Source organism: Oncorhynchus masou, chromosome 28 (assembly GCF_036934945.1).
Source record: "Oncorhynchus masou masou isolate Uvic2021 chromosome 28, UVic_Omas_1.1, whole genome shotgun sequence".
Taxonomy (NCBI): Eukaryota; Metazoa; Chordata; class Actinopteri; order Salmoniformes; family Salmonidae; genus Oncorhynchus; species Oncorhynchus masou.
Window position 1 is genome coordinate 49,941,230 of NC_088239.1, and position 20,307 is coordinate 49,961,536.

At 43.8% G+C, this 20,307-nt stretch overlaps 1 protein-coding gene across 1 annotated transcript in view; it reads left to right on the forward strand.

Moving 5' to 3' along the window:
• Positions 1-806: 806 nt before the first annotated feature.
• The window catches only part of unc5cb (unc-5 netrin receptor Cb), a 202,018-nt gene continuing 182,517 nt past the window's right edge, over positions 807-20,307 (forward strand). Inside the window, 1 exon segment of the mRNA XM_064942411.1 lies at positions 807-1,418. Coding sequence (XP_064798483.1) covers positions 1,298-1,418 — 121 coding nt within the window. The 5' untranslated portion in view covers positions 807-1,297.

Below are 20,307 nucleotides of genomic sequence, written 5' to 3' on the forward strand. Positions count from 1 at the left end.
GAAGCGACTTCACCATTCATTTTCTGGATTCAGGTTCACTCAAACATAATTTTAAGTTTGTTTTACTATTGACAGTTACAGCTGATTTCGGATTTCGTTCTCCTTAAATATTTGTGAACTAATGTATTCGTTTCCGTCTCTGAATTGTTTCATCAAACTTTTCGCCGCCAGCTCCTGATATCAGGGCATAAAAACTCCAATCTGTCTCCTGAATTAGCCTAGTGCGCACAGCTATATCCCGTCTCGAGCTTGTTTTTTTTAAACCTAGTTTTCCCTGGCTAAACTAGCTGGCTAGCTAAGCTATGCTAGTTTTCATCCTCATTCCCAAACTTCATAAATACTACACCCTCAAATTCAAAAGTCCTTTGCTAGTTATACAATCATGTAACTAAGAAATTACCTGGAAAGAAACTTGTAAATTATTTAGTGTTTTTTGAATAGCCATGACTGGTTCAAGGTCTCTTCGGCGTCATTGCCAACTGTGATAACAGGCAGCCTCTACCCACTTTGCTCGATGGGATATGTAGTGGTTTTGCCAACACAGCCAGATATGTCCACAGTCTTGTATACATAACCTAAAAAAATAACTACTCTACATAGCGTCAATTGCTACTATGAATGGCCAAATTACTTCCGGATATGGAGCTTCTCCTCCTCACCACTTTATACTCGATAAATAACATCCATTCCGAGGCTCCAAGCCGGGTTTTGATATGGCCGCCACAGACAGGAGTCGGTCGTTGTTGGATTGGTTGAAGTAGCATGGTACAGAGACGGAGCCTTGTCCAATTCAATTCCATCAGTAGAGCGCTAGGCGCGGTACTGAGGTTGTATACTGTCGCTAGACGGAGTGCGGAGCGTGATAGCGGCAGTTACGGAGGACTTTTGTGAATTTTCTGATTCGGAACATGAACTTCATATCAACCAGACATCGGCCCAGGTAGTCAGCTAGACACGTTATGCATTAAAAGTGAACAGAGCAAACGGTAATTGCAAAGGTTTTCATGCATACCTTCATATGACTGAGGGCGGTGCTCGCTTCTCATAAGACAATTTAATATCTGTCATATTTCAAAACTGTTTCGCTGAAGTCCTGGAATTTGTCCATTCTCTGAAGTCCTGGAATTTGTTCATTCTCTATCCATCCCCCCCTTGTTTTACCTTCCCCTTCTATTCGTCAAGTGTGAGACTCCTAAAGATTTCAATTGCAGCTGCTGCAAGGCAGTAGAGTAGGTCTTTGAAACAGCATTTGATAGCCACTGGACTTGCCTCATCGCGGAGTTTTTGACTCCTCATCATGGGGTATAGTGTACAAACTGCAAGAAGTGGAAGAAGAGGAGTCACAGGATACTTACTGCAGATGATCACCATATCTTTCGTTTTGCTAATTGCCCTCGTGGATATCGGAGCTGCTCAAGGTAAGATATCGAATTCATACCTGCATGCAGAAAAAAGCTCCAGCGCTCGAGTGTTTTGCGGATGGCCAAAGTCGAAGATTTGTGCTGGATTTTTGCAACAGCAAATCATAGTTCGCTGACATCGTAAATGAATAGCATAGACTTGTCAATTTCTGCCCAACAAAATAGAAGAATCCCAGAGTCGCATACTTTATAGAGTGAAAAATCTAGTCACCGCTGTACTATGGTGCGCTCTGGGATATTTACACAGTTAATTACTGTTTCTTCCATATCGACTACTGGAATGTGGTGGATATCGACGTTTTTCAAATGTGTTTATTACCTAAGTGTAAGGCTATGCGTTAAAAGGACACAACTTCAATAAAGCCGTTGCTTGGTGTAAACAGACCTGACCATAGCCATTTTTGCTCAATTTTAAGATACTTTTAATCGTTTTTTTGTTGTTATATAAACGAAAGATTAGCAAGCTACACCTGAGTCATCGTAGTCACAATATGTTTCTTTTAGACTATCCCTCTCTCGCGCGCGCTGCACACACACACACACACACACACGCACGCACGCACGCACGCACGCACACACACACACACACACACACACACACACACACACACACACACACACACACACACACACACACACACACACACACACACACAAACACGCAGTTGACTTCAACTTTGCGTGCGGATCAAAGTGCGCGGGATGTCTTATATCGAGACATTAAAAAAATAATCTTCTCCGGCATTTTACATAGTAGCCTAGGCCTTAAACAGCAATTGAAAATATTTCGTTTAAGGAACGTTGACTCTAACCCTATCAGCAAAATTCAATAACTGCCCGTGGAGGCTTAATTATATTTCATCATACTCTTAAGGGGCAGTTCGAAATTTACTGGTCCAACTTAAGGTGTCAAAAGAACTGCACCTGTCTCCCCAACATTTAAAAGAAACTGCACACACTCCCCCCTCGTAGAGTTAACTCAAAATCATGTTTAATACCACAAATAATAACTGTAGCGACCCGGTGTTAATAAACCATGGATATAGACTTTCCCACTTCAGCATGATTTTGTGGTGCAGGCGATGCTACTCAGGGCTACAGGCCAGAAGGTTGAGGGTTCTCACCGACCACCACAGACAAGCTCACTCTCCCTGCCTGTTTCATTACACTACAATCAGAGCCGGCTGCAGACAATGATCAGCAAGGGGGAAATCAGATTTTCACATTTTTTATGCCATATTTATAATTATATAAAATATATACACCACATTTGTACACCACACAACCAACAAACAAACCTTACCGACTTAGGGCACTTCAATATCATGGTTTGTGTTTTCAACACAACAATAAATAGACTATGACAATCTTGACAAACAGAAAATACATCCCTTCCTACCTTGTAGGCTTACCCAGTATCCAAATGTCATTCAACTTTTTGGTGTTTCATCAAATGGCACAGTTTGGATTGATTGGTTTTATTTGTCAGTTTAAAAAATGCATATATTTACACACAGTACAAATATTTTTACAAGTGACCGGGATTGCACTATACAGTCGTGAACTTATTTCCATTGTGGTCCCTATTTTTTGTACATAAATACAGTGAAAGTATTCACTGTATTCAATAAGAAAGTATTCACTGTATTCAATAAAAAAGTATTCACACCCCTCAATTTTTTTGACATTTAGTTGTGTTACTGCTTGAATAAAAAATGGATTACATTTAGATTTTTTTGTCACTGACCGACACACAATAAATACCCCATAATGTCAGTGGAATAATGTTTTTAGACATTTACTAAAAATGAGAAGCTGAAATGTCTTGAGTCAATAAGTCTTCAACCACTTTGTTATGGCATAAATAAGTTCAGGAGTAAAAATGTCCTAAACAAATCACCTAATAAGTTGCATGGACTCATTCTGTGTGCAATAATAGTGTTTCACATTATTTTTGAATGACTACCACATCTCTGTATCCCACACATACAATTACTTGTACGGTCCCTCAGTTGAGCAGTGAATTTCAAGCACAGATTCAACCACAAAGACCTGGGAGGTTTTCCAATGCCTCACAAAGAAGGGCACCTATTGGTAGATGGGTAAACATTTATAAGGCAGACATTGAATATCCCTTTGAGCATGGTGACGTTATTAATTGCCATTTGGATGGTGTATCAATACACCCAGTCACTACAAAGACACAGGTAAAAGGTCAAATAAAAAATAAAACAGGCGTCCTTCCTAACTCAGTTCCCGGAGAGGACAGAAACAGCTCAGGGATTTCACCATGAGGCCAATGGTGACTTTAAAACAGTTAGAGTTTAATGGCTGTGATAGGATATAACTGAGGATGGATCATAACATTGTAGTTACTCCACAATACTAACCTAATTGACAGTTTGAAAAGAAGGAAATAATAAAAAATATTCCATAACATGCATCCTGTTTGCAACAAGTCCTGAATACAAAGTGTTATGTTTGAGGCAAATCCAATAATACAAAACATTGCTGGATACCACTGTACATATTGTCAAGCATAGTGCAGCATGTTATGGGTACATTTGTACCTATAAGATCTGGGGAGTTTTCAGGATAAAAAAATAAACGGAAGGGAGCTAAGCACAGACAAAATCCTATAGGACAACTTTGCTCAGTCTGTTTTCCACCAGACACTGGGAGATGAATTCACCTTTCAGCAGGATAATAACCTACAACACAAGGACAAATCTACACTGGAGTTGCTTACCAAGAAGACAGTGAATGTGCCTGAGTGGCGAGTTACAGTTTGGATTTGAATACTTATGTAAATGAGATATTTAAAAAAAAAAAACATGTTTTCACCTTATTATTATGGGGTATTGTGTGTAGATGAGAAAACAAAAAATCTATTGAATCAATTTTGAATTCAGGCTGTAACACAAAAAGTTGAATAAGTCAAGGGGAATGAAGGCACATAGTAAGAGTCAGGCTTACCCAGTGGTGATGTTTTGATAACTGTGCAAATCCCTCTTGGAAAAGGTGACTTTAATCAATATATTTGCCTCTATTTACCCCCCCAAAAATGAAATGCTAATTAGCTGCTAAAGAACTACAAATGCCATGATGATCTGGGTGAGACGGTCAAATCGAGTCAAAGGTAAGAATCTCTGGATTAACTATCACACATTAGCTAAATGTGGTAATTGATAAATAAGTGTGAACTGTGTTGTGCAAGTTTTAAATTGACACAATACCTGTTAGCAAAGGTGTCAGCTAGCAATGAGATGCAGGAGCTTGCAGGGGATTGTAGTTTTGCATGTCTACTTTGATGCTAATTAGCATTTTTGAGTCTGAGACTAAGTAGAGCCAAATATATTGATAAAAGTCACCATTTCCGAGAGAGATTAACATGGTTATGAAAATGGCACGCCAGGGTAAACCTACACGAAGCACAGCGCTTATTTTAAGTGTTTCTAAAATCCCATGTGGGGAAAAATGAACGGTGGAAAAACGATTGTAACCATTTCCCTGTTTTACTGCTAGGTTTTATGGGTATTATGACACCTCCAATGTGGGGCTCTATTACATAGATAGACAGATTACAGAGAAGCAGACAAAAAACTGCTCGACCTCCAGATGAGTATGAGAGGGGAGTTTAAGTACAATTCTTGTTTTGCTTGGTCTTTAGATGTTTGGGGCTGCTGGTGTACCATGATGTGTCGGCATTATCTATGAAACTGGACTAGCCCACCTTCCAGAGTCTTTAGGGTGTCTGTAGCTAGGTTTCCATTCAATTGGCGACAGATTTTCATGTGAATGTTTAAAAAAAAATCCCATCAGAGTTGTTTCCATCAAATTGACTCGTTGAGGATAAAAGTCTGGGCATAAATACATCGTGCACATAAAAAAATGTATTTTGGTATTAAATTCCCGTACCGAATAAAAAAAATACAAGTTAAATTAGTTTCCATGGCATTTTCAACTCTAGGCCTGCTGATGCTTTTGTCACAAAAAACTGTTGCGTAGGTATAGGGAATGTATCCACTCTGGTGTTGACATTGGCGCTCTAGCCAACAGCCGGGAGATACATTGCGGGTAGAGCCTACTGCATGACAAATGCAATATTATTTTATTCGTCAAACGGCAGAATACATCACCAGAACAAGACCCTCAATATTTATTGGAAAGGAGCATCACGATGACCGTGCACATTTACCACCCCGTGAAGTCCCTCATAACTTATTTCCTCTGTAGCCTAATAAACTACATGCTTTCCCATGATGGCATAAACAAATACATGATCCGACATGTATACATACTTTGCCCCCTTAAAAAGGTTGGATGGAAACCTGGTTAACGTCAAGTCCTTTTGAGGACACTGGAATTCTATTTCATGTATCTGAATAACTGGGCCTTGTTGGGAGCATATGAAGCCACATTGCTATAGGACGACTAGGGAGAATGATGCTCTGCAACAGACACCGCATCTCAGTATCAGAAGTAAAAATACAGCCCTTTCTGGACCTGCTAAACTGTCGAGTGTAGACCCACAACTGATCCAAATGTAATAAATGTTCAAATCACAGGGCTTTTGCGCCGTTATTCAAATGACATTTTCACTGCAGCCTGGAGTAGAATGTTGTACTCCCTTGAAAACAATAATGCAACTATTCATTGCAATGTGGTGTTGTCGGCTAGTATGCATTATGTTGTCCCTGAACAAGATCAATAGAGGAGCTGTTTGAGCTGTGCGTCTCACGTCTTCACTGCTCTTTCATGCTCCATGATGCACCTGGCCACACTGATTTGATGTGTAGAACGATTGCTAGTCAGCCTATTGCAGATCTGGACAAACAATCCACCTAGCACTATTGTCACTATGACTGGTGGACAGAGGGCGGGATAGACAGACTGGACCATATTGACCTGGGGTATAGTACAAGCTAAAAGGGAAGTACCAAAACACCTTGATATAAGGGAGGTACATACAAGCAGATGAGGACATTTAGCTGGGATGGAAGACATTATATAGTAAAACCTGCAAACGAGCAAACGTCAACCAGGAACAAAACGCATTACCCTCCCCTGTGCCCAATAAAAAAAATCACACAACCCTCCCCAAAACTAAACGTTCGACAACCGCCCCCCCCCCCCTCCACCGCTAAATTTCATTCTGTCCTGTATATCAGCTTTTTGCAACTATGAGTTAGATCAATCTCAGCGTTGGATTTTAATGCACTCATAGACTTTCATAATGAGGTATAGTTGTCGCCTGTTGTTGTGGATTTTCATCGCCTTTCATTTTCCTCTTCCTTCCATTATTCCCTCTTTCTTCCATCTCTCACACTTGTTGAAAGGATGGTAAAGTTCAGGGTCATAGGCCACTGCCTCATCCATCAGGAGAGTTGCTCTTCTCACATCTGTTGTCCTTGGATATTCACCTGCAGCTGTCTGAACAGTGGTAGGCCCACAACGCTGAGGCCAGAGTCATTGGTCAACAATAGTATTGGTATTGGTTACATACAGCTTAACGTTTCAATGGTTGAATGTTATTAATTCCAGATGGTTCTGATTTGTGTTTTGTTGAGGCTTGTATCCTTCTTCATTATTTTCCTGCATGCTGCCATTTCATTACAGTATATTAAAGGATGTTTCTTTAAAAATAGCAGTAAAATCTCAAATAGCATGCAGACAGTTTCGAACACCAAAACCCATTTACCAAATCCATTCCTGACTGAGCTGGATTGTCTGTCAAACAAAAAAAGGCAAAAAACCATCCCCTAGGGTGTGTTGAATGTGCATCCCTGTGTGTGTGTTTTTTTCTCCGGAGGCAGGTGGGTGGCCTCTTTCTTACCATAGATGCATTGTGAATATCCTAAACACATTCACGCACACATGATGTAACAATGGAAGTAATGGTGTGAGGATTTTTCACATTTTCTATGTCAGAACTAAGGGCTTTATTAACACAGAACCAGCTGGAGGAGGAAAGAATGTTTTCCCAACAGTTTAACAAGTCATTTGGAAGTCACGCTTTCGCCCTTCATGCTCTGGATCAGTCCAAGAGTCCCCTGCAATCTCAAATTGCAGCCCTAAAACCATAATTTCAGATGATCCATACAGGGAAAAGGGTCTGTCAGCAACCCAATTCAGTCTGTCCTGGCCCCAACCCCTGCCCCAGCTCCCAGCCATAGATCCTGCCCCAGCTCTCAGTCCCGGGCCCCAGCCTCAGCCACAGCATCACAGTGATTCCTACATAGTTAATGAGGAATGAGAAAAACGGAGGAGGAAAAACAGCTCTGGTTTCTAAAGGGCAGGACTGGGATGACATAATGGCCATTCCAGAACCCCGGAGAGGGTCGTGTCGTTGACTGGAGTGGGAACACGAACCAGGTCGTTCCCTGTCCATTAAGAAGTCGATAAGCCTGGAGAACATTGTTTGGGGGTAATTAATGGCCCTGCCTTCTTTGTGCACTGATGAGCTGCCTGTGCAAATTCCACTGGAGAGTCTCTTCAGCTCAAAAGGACTCACCCGGTTGGTGATTAGTGTCTCACTTACCCGGCAGACTTTTCTATTTTTAATGTAATAAAAAAAAAAATGACCCCCATTTTTCTCCCCAATTTCAACCTGTCTCATTGCTGCAACTCCTCAATGGGCTCGGGAGTTAAAGGTCGAGTCGTGCATCCTCCGAAACATGACCCGCCAAACCGTGCTTCTTAACACCCGCCTGCTTAACAAGGAAGCCAACCTCACCAATGTGTCGGATGAAACACTGTTCAACTGACGACCGGTTTCAGCCTGCAGGTGCCGGGCCCGCCACAAGGAGTCACTAGATTGCGATGAGCCAACTAAAGCCACCCCGGCCAAACCCTCACCTAACCCGGACAACTCTGGGCCAATTGTGCTCCACCCTATGGGACTCCTGATCAAAGCCGGTTGTGACACAGATAGTATGAGACGGACTCTCGGCATGGTAGCTCCTCATGGTGAATTTAAACGGGCTCTGCTTCTTATTAGTCTATGTTTGAACTTGTATTCTTGACAAGGTAATCCACCTAGCTTGTTTCCAGCAGAGAGAGAGAGAAAGAGTAGGATAGCTGTCTAGCTATCAGGGAACGGGGGTTAAAGAAGATAGCTTTTTAACCTACCGAACTCTTTACAAAGCAGGAATTTTTAATTTTATTTTACCAGGCAAGTCATTTAAGAACAAATTCTTATTTTCAATGACGGCCTAGGAACAGTGGGTTAACTGTTCAGGGGCAGAACGACAGATTTGTACCTTGTCAGCTCAGGGGTTTGAACTTGCAACCTTCCGGTTACTAGTCCAACACTCTGACCACTAGGCTACCCTGCCGCCCCAGAAATATGTGGTAGCCGGCCAGCAGCCAAATGCTTTCCAATTCAGGGACAGTAGCTTGATTGGCATTCTTGAAGAAGGGGCAGGCGTCCACACCATCATCCATTTGCACAGCAGTGTGTGTGTGTGTGTGTGTGTGTGTGTGTGTGTGTGTGTGTGTGTGTGTGTGTGTGTGCGTGCGTGCGTGAGTGCGTGCGTGTGTGTGCGTATTTAGGAGCAGACCTGGGCTCTGTGACTGTCTGAATATGCAGATGAGCTAAGGATGAGAGAGAAGAGGCAGTGGAAGAGAAGGTTTATCTTTGATCGTTCTCCAAACAGTGCATATCTAAATCAATGTCTAAGCCTACTTCAAATACATCCCAGCCAATACACCCACCCTGCTGTCACTCCGGTATGGAATTACACAATATATTGAACTAAAAGTCAAATGTGTTAACAAGATTTAAGTACATTTTTACTTAAATGACAGGCCTATTTGATACATTAGATAAGCTGTTTCATAATGAAGACCAGTGTGATGCCAACTAAGCCTCTCTGTCATCTTCAAAAACTGCAGCTTCAGACACTGTGCAGAGGCAAACCCAATCTAACCAAACCCAAACTAGGGAGTCTGTGGACACAGCCATTAGCCACTTTTTCCAAACTTTCCTCCCAATACTTCATACTACACCCCCCAGTGCTCTCTCTCCCTCTATCCTCTCTCTCTCTCTCTCGCTCTCTCTTTCTCTCTCTCTCTCTCTCTCTCTCTCTCTCTCTCTCTCTCTCTCTCTGAAAAATAACAAATATTGTTCAAACTACCAGACCGTATAAGAGTTTTTTTTTTTAAGTGTAGGGAAACTTAGGATGGAAATGTAACCACATTCGCAGAGGCACACACACACAACGTGCTTACACACACACACACACACACACACACACACACACACACACACACACACACACACACACACACACACACACACACACACACACACACACACACACACACACACACACACACACACACACACACACACACACACACACACACACACACACACACACACACTCTCAGACTCGTATTTCGAGATTGATCACAGGGTGTTTAAAAAAACGGGGTAAGTGAGAATGTTGTTGCTATCATTATTACTCTAAACGTTTCCCCAATTGCCTGACAACTATGGTCCCAGCCGAGCTGCTTAGGTTACAGCCACTGCAGTCATTTCACAAATGCCGTCTGCATGCACAATGAGCACATTGTACCTGTGGAGGAATGCTAGCGAATGATCTAGCGCTAAGACCTTTTGGAAATGACCAGAAGGTGACAAGATTATGCAGTTAATGCTTTCAGGCCCATATTTCATTGAGGGAAAGTGAGACTCAGTAACGTATGCAACATAGCTGATGGCAAAGGGCAACAACCAACGCTGTGTATGTCATCAGAAATGGCCTGGAGCCTTTTCCTCAGGCGGATGATGTCAGAAAAACATGGTGTTTGTTGGCTCTACTCCAGACGTAGTGTGAGTGTGGTTTAGGGTGATAATTACTGTGAAAAGAGGCTGCTGAGTTTGTGTCCCCACACCTGACATCACTTTCTATTTTTGTTGAAGGGAAAGGGTATATATATGACTGTTATTGGGCCTGATGTGTGTGCAGCAGTGCTGTTGAATCCGGATATCTCCAGCTGTGCGGATACGGCTAGATACTGTATCATGGGCACAATAACGACTCACAACATCCTCTGTCATCTGCTTTATTCTCTGAGATACAAAATAAAGGAGAGGCGGAGGCAGGGAGGCAGGGAGCAGAGAGATACAGTGGAGAGGAGAGAGGAAAGGCAGACTGGAGAGGGTGAGAGTCAAAGAGGACAGGGAGTCGAGAGGGAGAGAGCGACGACGAGAGGGAGAGATACGAGGAGGAGATGACGGGGTTAGAGAGAAGATGAGAGGAAAGTGTCATTAATCACCCTGCAGTGTGACACTCTAAACTACAGGGGAGCTTCACAATGCAACATTCACTTCTATTAGCAGTGCATTAGCAGGGCCCAGCATAAGTAGCAACACTTGACAAGCAGGCCTGTGCCAGAACGGCTGACCTCTGTTTCAGCACAACGGATACTCCTCTTCAATACCACCCAGAGAGCAGAAAGCCTCCCATTCACATCACATACACACAGCTGAAGTGTTGTGCATAATGTGTGCCTGTGTGTGTGCCTGTGTGTGTGTGTGTGTGTGTGTGTGTGTGTCTGTGTGTGTGTGTGCGTGTGCGTGTGTGCGTGTGCGTGTGCGTGTGTGTGTGTGTGTGCGTGCGCCTTTGATTTCACCAGAGCTCAGTGTTTGGAGTGACAGTGCGTTAGAGAGCTCAATGTTTGGAGTGACACAGTGCATTAGAGAGCTCAGTGTTTGGAGTGCCACAGTGCGTTAGAGAGCTCAGTGTTTGGAGTGACAGTGCATTAGAGAGCTCAGTGTTTGGAGTGACACAGTGCATTAGAGAGCTCAGTATTTGGAGTGACGCAGTGCGTTAGAGAGCTCAGTGTTTGGAGTGACACAGTGCATTAGAGAACTCAGTGAGCGAACACTCTGTCCAACTGCTATTGCCTGAGTACTGTGTCCCATTTTGCCTTTTGACTACATGTAGTCACTGACAAAAATGGTTATTAAAAAAGAGCTCCTGTACTTAATCAACCGTGCTACCAGCTTTGATAAGGGATGATGACTGTTATGATCATGTTGAAGGTTACCTGTGCTCTCACCTCTGTTTTGGAGTGAATACCAGATCATGGCTCTCCCAAGCTGAGGTGGTTGGTGGCTGCTAACATTCTCAGTAATTTCACATTCAGAGGGCGAATCAGCGAACACTACAGTGGTTATACTGAAGGATCCAAGGCAAGGAGAGGAGAGGTGGTGCAAGGGTGCACTACAGCCCCCACTCCACACGGAGAGGCACATTATTATCAGAGGGGAGAGAAATGGAGGATCAGAGGGACAGAGGGAAAGGGAGAGACAGGGAAAAGGAGAGAAAAAGAGAGCGAGGGAGAAGTGATTTCCAGTTAAGTGGCCCTTCTCATGCCATTTTAAGCAGAGAGACTGACAGGGCACATCTTGAGCGAGTACAAGTACACACTCTATCCTCTGCCCTTTAATTTGGCTTTTGTTCTCCCTGTGGGCCCACTGGGGTGCAACCACAAATACCCTGTTGCTTTTCCATCTTCCCATGCCCTTAACAGGAGAGCAGCCAGGGGACAGGACAGGTCAAATACAGGATTTTATGTGATCTTAGGTGTGCTTTCAATGTTTGTTGCTACAGAATTGGATGTTTTTTGTGTTATGTGACTAGCCATCTAAATCTGTATGTGCTTAATCCAAGCCTTTTGTAATTCATTGTCGTGCCGTAAACTACATGTTTGTCATTGCAACGAGCACAACTGAGCACAGATCTGCTACATAACTGAGTTAACATGTCACGGGGGGATGGTTTGTAACTGTTTTGCTATTAAAGGGATATTTTTTTCAATCTACATCCCCAGAGTCGGATGCACACAATTTTTACATCTATGTGTGCATTTTTGACATAAGTTTCTAGCTAGCGCGAGCGCAATTGCTAAATAGTGTTAGCGCAATGACTTAGCATTGGCTCGCGAAACTTCCTCCAACTTCCTTCATACTGGACACAGAGACATTAAAATGGTATCCACGAGTTCATCTGACTCTGGGGAAGTAGATACATGGCCTCGTTGCCAACATCCCCAAGTACGCTTTTAACATTTGCAGATTGTTGTTTATGAGTTGACTGACAGGGAATTTGGAATATACAATAGATTCAACCCAAACACTCATACTCCAACGCACACTATGGAAAGCACTGTAGCTGTATGTTTAAAACAGTTCTTGAGCCACTGTGTAACTCACCTGGTGAAATACCCCTTTCTGCCTACTACAACTGACATCACCAATAAGAGGACACGCAATTCAACTGATATCCTCTCCTTTTGCTATGCATGTTAGTCTTCCTTTAAAAAAAAGAGAAGAGGATTAGGACACAAAATAGGCGGAGTTAGAGTGGAGGGATTTGGGACTGAATTGGAATGCTGCTGGCGCACGGATGTTACACACTGGCAGACACTATAAAAAGCCCCAAAGTGCTGATGAGCACCAAACAGTCATATGGCTGTTGTTTCCCTGCTGTTCCTTTAATGGTGTTCCTTTCAGACTCCTGGCGCGGCCTCGTCCCAGCAGGTACACTACAGTAGGCTACAGGACTGTACAGAGCTAGAGGAGGTAGGTGAATAAAAAACGGACACTGTGTGCCGTGTCATACTTACGATGCACCTCAGACCCCCGAGCTCCACAGGATACACAATCTAAGCCTGCAGTGAGCATACTTCTTCCCCCCCACCCTTTTTAAAAAAAAAACCTTTGAGAAAACTACAGCGCCGTCTTTCTGTGGAAAGTCGTTAGAAAGTCATCCTAAAGTCATGCAGTTCAGATGACAAAGACCTGGGTGTAGCTCCCAGTAGCAGCAGCAGGAAGTGGCTGGTCTGAGCTGATGGGTGTGTTGAACAATCCAACACCACCACACAGTATGGAGCAGAGCAGGCATCATCTGGGTCCTAGTGTACTGTACACAACCGCTATGGAAATCATGCCTCTTCAGAGAGCTCCTATCTGTGCCTATGTGCCGTCTAGGATTGACAAAGCTAAACCTTTAATCCGGTCACCTGATGTCTTCTTGTGCAGACAGCTAAAGCTTGCTGTTTTCACTGGAACACTAGGAGAAGAACATAACTGAATCAAATGTTAGGACCCCTCAAAGAATAGAAACAGCATTAATCCATGATAGAAACCATGTGTCTTACTGCCTGATATTTTGTTAAGCTTAAAAACTCAGATACGGAAGATGTCGTAAACTTGGACATATAATTATATTTGTACGGTAATAGAATCGTCACACCCCATCAGCACGTTATTTCCTGAGTTGTCTGGGCCTTATCCTTTTCAATTGTAGGGACATTTACCCGGCATGGGTCTTGGTAGTGTTGTGGTGTCTGTACGCTGAACAAAAATATAAAACGCATCATGTAAAGTGTTGGTTTCATGAGCTGAAATAAAAGATTCTCAAAAATATTACATATGCACAAAAAGTTTATTTCGTGCATACATTTGTTTACATCCCTGTTAGTGAGCATTTCTCATTTGCCAAGATAATCCATCCATCTGACTGGTTTGGCATATCAAGCAGCTGATTAAACAGCATGATCATTACACAGGTACACCTTGTGCTGGGGACAATAAAAGGAAGCTCTAGGGACAGTTTTGTCTCGCAACACAATGCCACAGATGTCTCAAGTTTAGAGGGAGCATACAATTGGCATGTTGACTGCATGAATGTCCACCAGAGCTGTTGCCAGAGAATTGAATGTTAATTTCTCTTCCATAAGCTGCCTCTAATGTCATTTTAGAGAATTTGGCATTACGTCCAACAGGCCTCACAACCGCAAACCACATGTAACCACTCCAGCCCAGGACCTCCACATCCAGCTTCTTCACCTTCGTTATCATCTGAGACCAGCCGCTTGAGCAGCTGATGAAACTGTGGATTTGCACAACCAAGGAATTTCTGCACAAACTGTCAGAAACTGTCTCAGGGAGGCTCATCTGCGTGCTTTTCGTACTCACCAGGGTCTTGACCAGACTGCAGTTCGGTGTTGTAACCAACTTCAGTCTGCAAATGCACTCCGTGGACGGCCACTGGTACGCTGGAGAAGTGTGCTCTTCACGGATGAATCCCGGGTTTCAGCTGTACTGGACAGATGGCGGTTTGCTGATGACAACGTTGTGAACAGAGTGCCCCATGGTGTCGGTGGGGTTATGGTATGGGCAGCCATAAGCTACGGACAACGAACCAGTTGCATTTTATCGATGGCAATTTGAATGCACAGAGATGCCATGACAAGATCCTGAGGCCCATTGTCGTGCCATTCATCCGCTGCCATCCCTTCATGTCACAGGGATCTGTACAAAATTCCTGTGAGCTGAAAATGTTCCTGTTCCCGCCAATATCCAGAAACTTCGCACAGTCATTGAAGAGATCAACTCTATTCGAAGGAAATGTGTCGCACTGCGTGAGGCAAATGGTGGTCACACCAGATACTGACTGGTTTTCTGATTCACGTCCCTACTTTTTATTTTAGGGTATCTGTGACCAACACATGCATGTCTGTATTTGGTCTCCAAAGTGGTGCAGCGGTCTCAGGCACTGCATCTCAGTGTTAAAGGTGTCACTACAGACACCCTGATTTGAATCCAGGCTGTGTCCCAACTGTCTGTGATTGGGAGTCCCACAGGGCGGCGCACAATTTGCCCAGCGTCGTCCAGGTTTGGCAGGTGTAGGCCGTCATTGTAAATAAGAAATTGTTCTTAACTGACTGGCCTAGTTAAATGAAGCATTAAAAAATCCCAGTCATGTGAAATCCATAGATTGCGGTCTAATGAATTTATTTAAATTGACTGATTTCCTTAAATGAACTGTAACTCAATCAAATCTTTGAAATTGTTGCATGTTGCGTTTTTTGGAGGGTTCAGTGTATATCAGCATTGAGGCGGCAAGGGGACGCGGGGAGGGAGACATGGGGGGAGGGAGATATGGGACCAGTGCCCTTTAGTGGAAACATGAGATCAGGAGACCCACGCTCTGCGTTTCCTGTCTAACGTTTATCAGCATCTCCCTCTCTGTTATCCCCGGGCTCTTAAAACGCCTGATGAAAGGCCAGCACAGATAAATGTTTGTGCCTCCTTGTTTTTATGGGGCTTAAATGACATCCTCCATTCCTATCCCAGCTCTGTGATCTCACAAGCAGAGTTATGGTTTCTGGTTTACATTAGAGCTCAATGGAGGCAGACTGGGGATGCTAGAAGGACAGTGTTACTTCATCTTCCCCTACACTAATGAATGGTCTTACAGTAACTCTAATCGCTGTATGTTGAACGAGTCAGAGGGTGCAGTAATGGGGAATGAGGGTAGAGCTATGTAATTGTCCTATCTTACCAGGAAGGAGTAAGTGGATTTTCTGGTAGTGTGTGTGTTGTAGGGTGTGTCTGTGTTATCTAATGAAATAACAGCTCTGTGTCTCACCCCTAAATCCCTAAGGCTGGTTCGGGACAACATTAACCACTGCAAAAACAGAGATTACTGCTAGACCTGTCCTGCTAAACATTTACCTGTTTTCCCTGAGACCCTCGCCCCCCCTCCCCATACACACACACTCTTTAACCCTGACCTGTCTAAATAAAGTGTGTGTGTGTGTGTCCGTGTGTCCGATAGTAACAGAGTCTGACCCTGGGAAGAAAGTCTTCTCTAGATAAATCTGTGAGAATACCAGGCCATTCATCCCCAGGAAATCAATATGTCTTATAATTCCCCTCATTTTTCTTCCATCTGTTATCTACAGAGCTGCCAACAGACTTTTAAACAGAGCAGGCCATTATGACCAAGCCCCCATTCAATGTGTGCCAGAATGTCAACGTGTGATGTTGTTGTTTCTTACTCTGTTCAGTGAGGTGCTAAATTAAAGTCCTCTGCCATTGGTTTGCAGTGTTGTGGGTGAGTGTGTGATCTGATCGATTCTCCTCCCCCTCGCGTTATTGACTGAGATAAAAGAAGGAATGTGACGACTGTGTGTGTCAAAAGGCATAGGTGCCTAGAAGTCAAATGGTGTTGTAGTCATTTATAATTATATCAGAATTATGAAAGGTTGTTATTTTAGTTTTGATTTTAGTAATGCTCTCTACATGTTTTAGTGGAGACTGGAACTAACTATCAAATAAGCTACTCTGCTTATTCTGTCCGTATTGCATATTGTTTTATTCCTCTAATGTGTTTAAATGCATCTCTCTCGTGTGTGTGTGTGTGTGTGTGTGTGTGTGTGTGTGTGTGTGTGTGTGTGTGTGTGTGTGTGTGTGTGTGTGTGTGTGTGTGTGTGTGTGTGTGTGTGTGTGTGTGTGTGTGTGTGTGTGTGTGTGTGTGTGATGGACCCCCTCCCCAAACTCTGACCTCTTTTCTCCAGTTTGGGGCTTGTTACTGTAATTCCACTATTACTTCTCAGCTCAAAATGGCTCTCGGGTGTCAGCACTTTCTGTGTTTGTACAGCATGTGTTTGTGTGCTGGTGTGTGTGCCATATCTCTGTGATCAGTCCCCAGTGGCAGGAGCAGCTCGCTGGCAGGCACCGTTAAACTGGGCCAAGCTCAATGGGGCTCATTTAAATGGGGCCCAGTCAGAAACCCCATTGCGAAGGGTTGCTTTACGACTTCACTTATTCTGTTTGTGAACCGCATTTTCATAAAGTTACAGTATGTCTGCTCGCTAGATAAAGGCTGTTTGTACTGTATGTCTCCTCAGACACACAGTCAGGAACCAAAGTGTAGACTACTGTTAAATCTGAAGCTGTCTGCCAAATTAAGGGCTTCATAGACGGAGAGTTTCTTTACTCCATAGCCCCAGAGAGACGCTTCTTGTACCACTTAGTCCAGTGGAATGAAAAGCAGTATGGGGATGATGTGAACGTGACAGAAAGCTACACATAAAAGGGCTAGGTGGAAGTTAAACATCATTACTCACAGACCTGGAAATTAGGTCAGGGTCGTGTGTGTGTGTGTGTGTGTGTGTGTGTGTGTGTGTGTGTGTGTGTGTGTGTGTGTGTGTGTGTGTGTGTGTGTGTGTGTGTGTGTGTGTGTGTGTGTGTGTGTGTGTGTGTGTGTGTGTGTGTGTGTGTGTGTGGGCTGTAATGGTCCCACAGAACCAGAACTGGGTCTGATGGGAGAGAGAAAACACAGGTAAAGTGTAGAATAGCAATAATCTGAGGGGTGAAGATATTTTTTGGTGCAATATTCTATGACTTTTTCAAACGGTAGGTCATCAGGGAGTCGGCACACAGAGGCACCCTATAGCAATCATCTGCACAGCACATATTTGGATACTCTGGGGAAAGTATGGAAATAGTTAAGGTAGTTAGAGGGTAGAATGGGATAAACAGTCCAGAAGTAGCTGACCAAACAGACCGCAGGAAGAGGATGAATAATGAATGTTGTTGTGATGATCAGACCGGAACAGAAACGAACAACAAAATGGCTATTTTGAAGGTCAAAGGCTAAGAGGACTGTAAATATAGTCTAGACTGACTGAGGAAGACATTTCTGATGGCTTTCTGTTCTGTGGTTTTATGCAATGCTAAAAGGCAGTGTACGGGAATGTACATGAATAAAACGTTGTTGGAGTGTTTCCAAGCAATGTTTATTTAATTTTACTGTAGATTTGTATCAGTTATTTTTCACAAGCCTCAAGCCATCCATCCCACTTGATTGTTATAGAAAAGAGGTTTGTTATAGTGGAAGGAGGTTTGTGTACGGAATAAACGATTGATATGGAATGAGATGACGGGGGCTTATTCCTGTCAGCCCAGACCCCTATAAACCATGACCCCATACAGTAACACAGCTGTAAGAGATCCAGCTCGCCAGTGGAAACCGATACACCATAATGGGTTGCTGTAGCTATTCTGCAACATGTGCACCGGAAACCGATAATTCACTGGTGACACACAAAGTTTTGGGGTTCCTAGGTTTTTAGGCTGACACGGGGTAAGCCGAGCTGGCAGGTATGAGCTGGGGGGGTTACTCACCGCACCACCGAGAGGTGGAGGGGGAAGCCACGCACCACGGCAACGGTTGTCGTATGAACGCTTCATACCGTGCAATGTAAATCACACATCCTGAGGAGTTTCCGCCGGTAGCCACCTGCATAAATCCTACCCTACACATTCCCTTACTCCTCTCATTTGCAAAGGAACACATTACTAAATCACAATGTTTTTGTTTTTACAACAAGGCTGCAAAAACTTACTAGCTTTCCGGCGGTTACATTTTCTGTGTTTTATCGCTGTTATTCCATGCAAGATGTTTTATTGTTCAGCCCCAGCGAGCGCTGGCTCCGCCAACAAAAGCACAGAGACAGGCCAGGGAGGAGGACTAGAAAGAGGAGGAGAAGGAAGATGAGAAGGAGGAGGAGAGGAAGGAGACAGAGATAGCACAGCCGCTTTTCCTAAGCTGTGTGGCTTTAAGAGGCAGTTTGAACAGGACGAGCGCATCGTGGACCCAGCAGGATCCAGACACATTAACCACATCTATTCTGGGCTGCTTTGTTGGCTGCTTTGTTCATAGAAAGAACCTTAAGTCTGGTAAACAAGCACAACAATGTTGAAAGAACTAATCTTTCGTAGGGATTGGGTTGCTTTGACTTCCTCCCTCTCATAGGCGTGTGTTTGTTTCCCTTCGTCGTCTTTTTGGGAATGATTGGGTATGGAAATCCGGACCCTTTTGTATTTCTGTCATGTGGAGCAGGGGCGCAACTTTGGTTTTAGAAGTGGGGGGGACATAAAAATAAATAAAATGATCCAGTCCACCTCTAGGAGGCGTCCGCATGGTTCTAAAGCACACGTTGCCTCATTTTGTATCACATTCCAATGATACATCTGGGGGGGACAACAATGCAATTTCAGAATGGGGGGCATGTCCCCCGGTCCCCAGTAAAAGTTGTGCACCTCACACAATCTCACACATTTTTCTTTTTGCCAGTTTGTTTACACCATTGCTTTATTCTGAGAGACATGAGAAAACGCGATCTCTAATATTTAATTTTGTAGCTTCCATTTGGGCTCTGTTCCTGTAGTTTGTTGACAGAATGTAGTGTCGCGTTTCCGAAATGTCCATGTCAAATCCAGGGAGCGTCAACGGGCACCCCTGTATAGTCAACGGGATAGTCAGCGGCTGATGGTGTAAGTGGAGTGGACAGTCTAAAACAGTGCTGACACAGACAGACAGACACAGTGTGGGTATCTGGTGAACAAGAGGGAGGACTACAGTGATGAAGAGCGTGATGGATGTGCCACACAGAGGGGATGTAACTGTCTGACCTCTATCAGCGGCACCACGTCCCATCTTCACTTCCTGTCACATCTAAGCAAACTCTTCATTTTTACTTCTCTCTCTTTCTCTTTGTCTTTGGAGCATGCACTCTTTTTGCTTCCTGTTGTCTTCGAGGAGAGAGGGAGGCGACAGAGGGCAAGTGTAGTGTCAGGGGGAGCAGACGACAGGGTTCTTTAGAAAAATGCTTACAAGATTACATCTGTTCGCCTTGCCCCAGTAACATGGCCAAAATGTGGCGCCTTTGTATAGGGGTGATCTCAGGGGAGCAAGGCAGCCATTTTAATTAAATAAACTGCCAAACAGCAATAATGGTCCCGGCCCCTTTCAAACTAAGTGATAAGATTATGAGCCCTTGGCTGTGCTGCAGCGGCCATATTGTTGTGATGTGTGTTTACATGGTTGGGAAGTGTTTACGCAGGAAACCGTAGCGCCCCCCCCTTCCTTCCCTCCCTCCTTCTTCTTCTTCTTCACTTAGCTACTGGAGAAGCTAAGAAGCTGTGGAACCAGAGCTGTTTTTGCGGCAGCAGTAGACCGCCACTCTATTTAGCTGATCTCTGGGAGAGGGCTGATAATGACTCTAACTAGTGCCA